The 9,147-nt window shown below is 36.3% G+C and overlaps 1 protein-coding gene across 1 annotated transcript; it reads right to left on the bottom strand.

Annotated features, from left to right (window-relative positions):
* Positions 1–2,133: 2,133 nt before the first annotated feature.
* LOC124104570 (olfactory receptor 11H6-like) lies at positions 2,134–3,078 on the bottom strand. The gene has a single exon (XM_046461587.1). It carries the CDS (start codon positions 3,076–3,078, stop codon positions 2,134–2,136), a length of 945 nt encoding a protein of 314 aa, XP_046317543.1.
* Positions 3,079–9,147: the final 6,069 nt, after the last annotated feature.

The raw sequence follows: 9,147 nt of genomic DNA, 5'->3' as shown, positions 1-9,147 counted from the left end.
ATGCTAACTCACAATAAGTTGGGGCTGGAGGGGAGCAAATAAAAAAGTTCATTGGATGAGAAAAGAAGAAAGAAATGAAGGGAGGGTGGATGAGAATAGGAAAGACAATAGAATGAATTGCATATAATTTTCCTATGTTCACATATGAATATATGACTGGTGGAACTCCACATCATGTACAACCACAAAAGTGGGAAATTATATTCCATGTATGTTTGATATGTCAAAATACATTTTACTGTCATGTATAATTAAAAAGAACAAATAAAAAGTATAAAAAACACTCATGGCATTCTTCACAGAACTAGGAAAAACAGTCCTGAAATTCATCAAGAGGAAAAAAAGAACCAGGATAACCAAAACAATTCTAAGCCGAGAAAACAATGCTGGAGGCATTACAATACCTGACTTCAAATGATACTACAGAACTAGAGTAACAAATACTGCATGATACTGGCATAAAACACACACACAGAACATAATAGAAGACACAGAGACAATCCGCACAGACACAGTCATCTGACCCTTTACAAAGCTGCCAAAAACATATTGGATAAAAGATAGCAATTTTAACAAATGGTCCTGGGAAAACTGGTTATCCATATGTAGAAGAATGAGACTAGATCCTTATCTGTCACCCTAGACCAAATCAACTCCAAATGGATCAAAGATCTTGAAATTAGACTAGAAGCTGTGCAACTTCTACAAGAAAATGTAGAGTGAACATTCCAACACATAGGCACAGGCATTGACTTTCTCAATTTCCTTCTGTTCAAGAAATAATGCCAAGAGGTCATAAATGGTGTGGCATCGAATTAAAAAACTTCTGAATAGCAGTGGAAACAATGAAGAAAGTGGAGAAAGAACTTATAGAATGGGAGAAAATCTGTGCATGGTACTCTTCTGAGAGAAGATTAAATCTAGACTATATAAAGAACTCAAAATATTTAACACCAAAAAACCCAAATAATCCACTTAATAAGTGAGCAGAAGAACTAAATAGACTCTTCTCACAAGAAGAAATATAATAAAACTCATTGACTCTCTTTAAAAAAAGAGAAGAAATTCAAGTGGTCAACAAATATATATATATATATATATATATATATATATATATATATATATACACACACACACACACACACACACACACATACTATTCAACACAATTAACATTAAGGGAAATACAAAGAAAAACTACACTGAGGTTTTATCTCACATCAATCAGAAGGGCAGCCATCAGGAATACAAACAATAATAAATGAGGGAGAGGATGTGGAGAAAAAGGAACACCTTTACACTGTTGGTGGGATTACAAATCAGTTCAAACCCCATGGAAATCAGTGCGGAGGTTCCTCCAAAGATGGGGAATAGAACTACCATATGATCCAGCTATACTGCTTCTTGGTATTTGTGCTAAAGAATTAAAGTCAGTATATGATAGCAATACATGAGTACTAATATTCATAGCAGCATAATTCACAATGGTCAAACTATGGAACCAGCTCAGGTGTCCATCAATGGATCCATGAAAAGAAAATGTGGTATAGATACACAAAGGAATTTTATTCAAACATAAAGAAAAATAAAATCATTTCATCTGTAGGAAAATAGATGAAATTGAAAGCATGTTGAGCAAAATAAACTGAACTTAGAAAGTCAAGGGTTTTATGTTGTTTTTCCTATGTGGAAGATGGAGAGAAATAGGAAGATAAAAGTGTGTATGGGTGATTTCATTAAAATCAAAGGGGCATCATTACAGTAGAAGAAAGGGCAAGGAGGAGAGAGAAGTGGAGGGAAAGAGGGGGAATGATATTGATTAAAGTACATTGTTATATTGTGCACATTTATGAACATGAAACAATACCACCAATATCTCCAACTGCAATGGACTAATAAAAATATGAAAAACAGAGGAATTGAATTCATTTAATTCAAATTATCTTCCACCAAATCTTGATTTAAATGCTATGCATACTTTAATTATCATGTTCTTGTCCATGACTTGACAGTCAGAAATAGAAGAATTTGAGGCTGTATTTCTAAATGCAAATTAATAAAGCCACAGTTGTCACCTATAGATGGAAATGGGAGGAATCTATGGGGGAGAAAACATGATCCACTTATGAGCGCTCACGAATTTTGACTAATTTTAGTGAGTATCTTAATTTTTCTCAAGGCCGCCTTCATGTCTTTGTTCCGGAGACTGTAGATGAGTGGGTTTACAAGTGGGGTCACTGAGGAGTAGATCAAGGTTACAACCTTCTGTGTCCCAGCTGGATTCCCAGAGTTTGGGCTGATGTACATCACCATCAGTGTTGCATAGAAGAGAGACACCACGACTAGGTGAGAACCACAGGTGGAAAAAGCCTTGCGCCTTCCAGCAGCTGAGGGCACACGAAATACTGCTCTGAGGACCAGGGTGTAGGAGGCAAGGATGAAGAAAAGGGTGAAGAAGATAATGACTGAACTCAATAAGGAACAGGAAAGTTCAATTCCAGGTGCAGGAACACAGGACAGGGCCAGAAGAGGACCAGGGTCACAGACAAAGTGGTCAATGATATTGGGGCCACAAAAGGGGAGTTGAGTGATAAAATAGATAGGCACTGGAAAGCAGAGGAAGGCAGTCACCCAGCAGAGGCTCACCAAGATTGTGCAGAGACGATTGCTCATGATGGTGGGATAGTGGAGAGGCCGACAGATGGCCAAGTACCGGTCAAATGCCATAAGGGGCAATAGGAAGGTCTCACTGGTGCCCAAGGAGAAGAAGAAGTAGAACTGCAGGAAGCAGGCTGTGAAAGAGATGGTTTTTGTCTTGGACAGGAAGTTTCCTAACATATTTGGGACAGTGGTGTTGATGTAACAGATTTCCAGGAAAGAGAAGTTGGCCAGCAGGAGGTACATTGGGGTGTGGAGTTTTGGGTCCAGCTTTACTGCACAGATGATGGCCCCATTTCCCAACAGTGTCAGGATGTAGGACACAAGGAACAGCATGAAGAGTAGGACCTGGATCTCTCTGGAGCAGGAAAAACTCAAAAGTATGAATTCAGTCACCATATTGGCTCCTGATGCATTCATGGCTTCCTAAGGGCAGAGAAGAAAAACGACAATGTCACATATCCTCTGGGATGTTTCCCTTTCTTTTCAGAGTCATGAGTTCCTTAGATTCTATTATTCTATTAAGCAAACCACTGAAGACAATACTGCTGACTGCACTGCTGGGGATGTCATACTTTGTGAGAATGTTTTAATGATCAGACTTTGGTTTTTCTTTTATTTCCTTTTATTGTTATTATTATTATTATTATTATTATTGCAGTGCTGAGGATGAATTCATGGCCTTGTGCACGCCAGGGAAGTGCTCTGCCACTGACCTTCATCTCTAGTCCCAGACACTGGATTCTTGCACTCTGTTTCATTTTCATTTCTGAATGTTCTCATAGTCAAAAATAGGGACTGTTTTTAAGTTTTTAATGAGCTGCTGGAGAAGATTAATGACAGTATATGCAACTTGTGTAAACAGATAGTGAAGTTATGTGTTTGTGTCCAGAGAAAGAGTTATAAAAGACCTCAAATGATAATTATGTGAATCTTCAGAATGAGATACACAAAAGATAGGCATCAAAGGAGGAGAAAGAAAGGTAAGAAAAAACACAATGAAATCTTAGTGCATTTCACCTTTTATTGTGCAATTCACTTTTCATTCTGCATCACTGTTATAGTTATCAGTGTTGGTGTGTACAATAACCCAGACAGAAAGTGTCAAAAGTGCCATCCTACCTCTGTGTTCACCAAACTTTGTTCACTCAGAACCCTTTGACTCTCCAGACATCTGCATAATGGTTTTCAGTTTGGTTTCATTATTTACCCTTAATATTTGTCTGTAAAACCTTGGTCTGTTAAGTCCACTTATATGTAGAAGAAGTGACAGTGAATTTGTTTTATAGTTTAAGATATTTCAGATCTCTGTGTGGGGTATCAGGATTTCTGGGAGATTTTGCTATCCTGATTTATGGATGGGTGACTGTCAATCCCCAGTGTTCCCCGGGTCATAGACTTAATACTCCCAAGCAGACACCTCTGTGTTCCAAGGCAAAGGTGGGAGACACAGAAGGTCTGTCTGGATAGGAATTCTCTCTTGTTTCTTCATTCTCTCTGTCATTTGAATCTCATTATAGTTGGAAGGTTGGAGTTGTTTGGAAAGTGAAGGGAGAATCCTCACAAGACCCTCCTCCCTGAGTTAGACTCAGTTTGGGACATGGTCTGACTTCCTTCGTGAGAGAGAGAAAAACAAAGCCAATAGAATCACCTAATATATGCTTGTGTGAAGTTTCATCTTATTATTTGATTGATTTTCAGGATGCTTTCCATTAATGAGAGACAAGTCATCTTTTGGTCCTAAATGCCAAAGGGCAAATGATAGAGTGATGTTTATTCAGGTAAATATAGGTGCAGAATACAGTCCCAGACACTATAGAAGTTTATAGTGAAGAGTATTCAGTAATATATTAGTTACAAAATATGCTGCCTTCCAGATCACATCAGGTCATACCTTTTAAGGATAAGCTTGATTATTGCATAGGATGGAAGGGACTTTGAAGTTTTCATAACACACACCAATTGAAGACTCTTTTTAAAACCTGTGTATAGATCCTCTTAGGCATAGAATAGCTGTGGGCATTTCCTTTATAGCAGGAATTCTGAGTACCTCAGAAACCACCAGGACAAAGTAAAACAGCAAAAAATATTTGGTGAGGAATATCAAGTGGGAGTGAACTCACCAATTCAGTGTGCTCCATTATCCCATTGCTCTCGCTTCCTAGAGGCTGATCACTTGCTCTTCGGAAAAAGAAAACATTGCTAAAATAAACGTTGTGGGAATAAGAGAAGGCTTTCAGACCTGCTCCTAATAACCTTTTTTTGTCAGTCTTTCCAGATACCACTTCACTAAAATGTGCCCTTCCCTAAAGAGCTCATTCTCCCTGAGTCCAACTTGTGGTTAATAAAGACAGAAGTTATTTACTTCTGAGGGTTCTTCTTTATCCTCCTGTCCTTCACTTCCCTGAGTTTCCCAACTCTCTGGCCTGTAAAGATGAATCTCTTTCCATCAATTCATGTGACTTTTGGGATTATGTTTGTTCAGTCACACAAAAGAAGGCAGAGCTAAAGGGCTTGTGTAAGGGTTACTTTACACTTGTACCTCTTCTAAAACCATCTTCTCAAAGAATTGGTGATTCTGTCTCATCATCTTCTGTTTTCACTGCAGCAAAAGGCAGACAGGGCAGAGGGCATGGCATCCTTGAAAGCCAGTAATCATAACCAGGGTTGGGGGTACACAAATCACTTGGAGAGGGACTGGTGTATTTATTACAAATCAAAGAATTATTTCTGTTAAGTCTTTGATACCTACTGATCCTAAGGGATATATTCTTTTGTGGATTGTAAATGAGGGTTTCTGTGAGAAGACTTTCAATCCCCAGTGTTCCTTCCCCCTGGATCTCACGAAGGGCTCCTGTGACCCAGTGTCTCCAGTGGCAATCACATCATTTCATTCTATTCTTAGTGTGCACATTTATTTTCTTCTATTCACAGGTAGGTGTTAAGATGGTGCAAACACTAAAGCAATGATTCCTGTTCTTTCACATTTAATATTATTCATCTTTGTAGTCTTTCTGAACCTTTTGGAATCTTTTGTCAATGTTAGAGTTATTACATTATATTTCTCATTCGCTTTCCTACTGACCCAATGATTTGGAAGGATGTATGCCATTTAAAATTTTTAAGTAATTTTCTTTTATTTAAAAACTTGTTTAGCAAATTATTATATTCACCTGATCAGCTCTGTACTTCTAGTATGATACCCATAAATACGTATTCTTTCACTGTGAGCAGAATCCAAGAGCACAGATCATGGAGGTATGTAGTGAAATGCTGAAGTTCTAGAATACATCTCCCCATTTGCCTTTAGGTTATTTTAACGTTTTTAGCAGTTGTTCTTAAAAGTGGACATGATTGTTGAAATTGGCTTCCTTTGTTTAAGTAAGGCATTGTTTGTGATGACAAACTTTTGGACCCCTCATTTTCATCATTTTTGAGTGTGTGCATGTGTATTCATGGCATGCACATCCCATCTCAAGCATAGAACCGGATTGTTTTCCATTATTGGTTTTGGAGCCACCTCTAGTGAGTCCATGCTGTTGTTAATAATCTGACTACAAGCAAAGGAAGGTTTTTGAACTTGCTCATTTTCTCAGTGTTGTTCCTCTGTGGTAGAAATATTTTTGTCTTTTAAATGATAGCAATACTTTTAAAAATGGTGAACATTTATATACTAGGATGCTCAAGTATTTGAGTTTTCAGAATGTTTATTCATAAAGTCTTTTGTGTTTGAAGGCACATGGACAATTTTCTTGACCCTAAGTCTCTGTCAGAATATGAAGCAAAAACTTCTGTATCCCTCAGTGGGTGATGGGGCTGTGTTAACATAGAACTGAAGTATTAATCTTCAGGAATTAACAGGAGGGAAATGAGAAATCAGCTTTCATTTTTAAATATATATTCTAATACATAGAAAAGTTGTCCTTCCTAGTGAGGGAAGCAATTTACAAATATTCCCATCTTATGTTTTAACATAAAAGATGATGACATAGTAATGATAGTATTGAGGATGAGAAGCATCAAACATGGTTTTGTTTCACTTGGAGGAGTTAATAATGGTTGCAATGACTACTGAAGAAAAATGTCAAATTTATTAATATATGATGTGTTTATAAAATAAGCATTGTTTCAGCATTCAGATTCATATTTATTTGTATTTTTAGCCTGGCATAAACTAGCTCTATTCTCATAGGTACATTTGTACAAACTAAATATTTTATGTGTAAAGTACCTCAAATAAAGTATATACTCAATCAATGGTATTCTTCTCTTTCATGCTTCTTTATTAAATCAAATTCAATTATCATTAATTATTGAATTCAATGTTTTATTTGAGATACTATTTTTTATTGTAATTTCTTTCATATTTGTGAATAAAATAATTCAGAAATATACATGTACATTTATATTTTATAATTTTATTAAACAATGAAAACGATATAAAATTTTAAATTTAAATGAACCAAAGCAAACAGTAATCAGTGGAGGAGAATGAAATCTATATGTATCAGAAAACATATGGAAAGATACCGGACTTCTGTCAAAAAATATAGTAGATCTAAATCAACTCCCCAGTAAAGAACTAAAATGACAATTAAAATATACCATATGCCAACACAGTCAAAATACATAAAGAATAAAGGACTGAGACAGTCAGTATAAAGGATAAAAAGCCACACTAATAAATAAAACTCTCAACTTGAAGATCAAATGTCTTTGAGTATCACTGAACCTATGCCAAAAGGAGCTCAAAACATTTTTCTAATTATGTAATGAGACAATATAAGTGGGAGAAATGAGCTTTTTAGTAGCATGATACTTCAAAAATTCACTCAATTATGTTCCCCCATTGTGTATTCAAAAATTTTAATTTTTCTTAAAATTTTATTGTACCATACACAAAAGAAAACGCACATTGCATCTACAGCATACCTGTTTGCTTTATAATGTTTATAAATGCACAAAACGTTTATGTTAAAGCATAATGAATAATTATAAGACAAAGATCTAATAGTCTCTAAGAAAGACAAGAAATATAAAAGTAACAATGAATGTTCGTGAGGATATGGGAAAAACAGCACACTCATATATTGTTGATGGGACTGCAAATTGGTGCAACCACTCTGGAAAGCAGTATGGAGATTCATCAGAAAACTTGGAATGGAACCACAATTTGACCCAGTTATTCCACTCCTTGGTGTATACTCAAAGGACTTAAAATCAGCACACTACAGTGACACAGTCACATCAATGTTTATGGTAGCTCAATTCACAATAGCTAAGCTGTGGAAACAACCCAAGTGCCCTTCAACAGAAGAATGGATAAAGAAAATGTGGTGTATATATACACAATGGAATATTAGCCATAAAATGAATGACTTTATGACTTTGCTGGTAAATAAATGGATCTGGAGACTATCATACTAAGTGAAATAAGCCAATCCTAAAAAACCTAAACCATAAAAGGTCAAATGTTCTCTTTGATATGTGGATGCTAACACACAACAAGATGGGGGCAAGGGAAGAATAGAAGTTTATTGGATTATACAAAAGGAAATGAAGGGGAGGGAGGGAGGATGGGATTATAAAAAACAGCAGAATAAATGGAACATAACTTTCCTATGTTCATATATGAATACAAGATCTGTGAAACTCCACATCATGTATAACCATAAGAATGGGACCCTAGTTAGAATAAGTTATACTCCATGTGTGTATAACATGTTGAAATAAACTCTACTGTCATTATATCTAAAAAGAACAAATAAAAAAAGATAAGAAAAAGAGCATTTCAGGAAGCCTGAAGGTGCCTTTGTTTCCTTTTTTTGATCATATCTTTTCTGGCCCTAACTTCAATTGTAATGGTTTATTTTATCTGCTTGGGTTTCATCTTGGTTTGATTTGTTCTGTTATGACAAAACATCTGAAAGTGGGCAATTGATAACAGAAATTTATTTTCTCACAGTTCTGGAAGCTGGAAAGTCCAAGATCAAGGTTCTGGTACCTGGTGAGAGCCTTCCTGCTGCATTATCACATGGTAGAAGGCAGAAAGGCAAAAAGAAAGAGACTGTTCCTGAAATCCCTTTTATTAGGGCAGTCCACCCAATGAGGGTAGCATCGATTTAACTTAATGACCTCTTAAATCCTCAACCTTCAACCACCCAATACCATTACGGGGGCAATTAAATTCCAGTATGAGTTTTCTTAGGTGAGGGCATGTACCCCAACTAGTGCACGACACTACAACATGATATGACAGGTTGGGTGGCTTAAAAACAGAAATTTATTTCCTATATTTCTGGATGCTAGAAAGTCTAGGATCAAGGTATCAGCTGATTCTCTTTCCTGGGTTACAAATGTTCACCTTCACACTGTGTCCTCAAAACATAGAGAGATCAAATACTAGTCTCTTCACCTTTTTAAAAGAGCACTTATTATGGAAGCTTCACCCTCCCAATGGACCTATCTCTAAATATCCTTACATTAGGA

Source organism: Marmota monax, unplaced genomic scaffold, assembly GCF_021218885.2.
Source record: "Marmota monax isolate L192 unplaced genomic scaffold, Marmota_monax_Labrador192_F-V1.1 WCK01_AAM20220418_F8-fsc00001, whole genome shotgun sequence".
In the NCBI taxonomy this organism is placed as follows: Eukaryota; Metazoa; Chordata; class Mammalia; order Rodentia; family Sciuridae; genus Marmota; species Marmota monax.
This window is presented reverse-complemented; position numbering and strand designations above follow the sequence as displayed.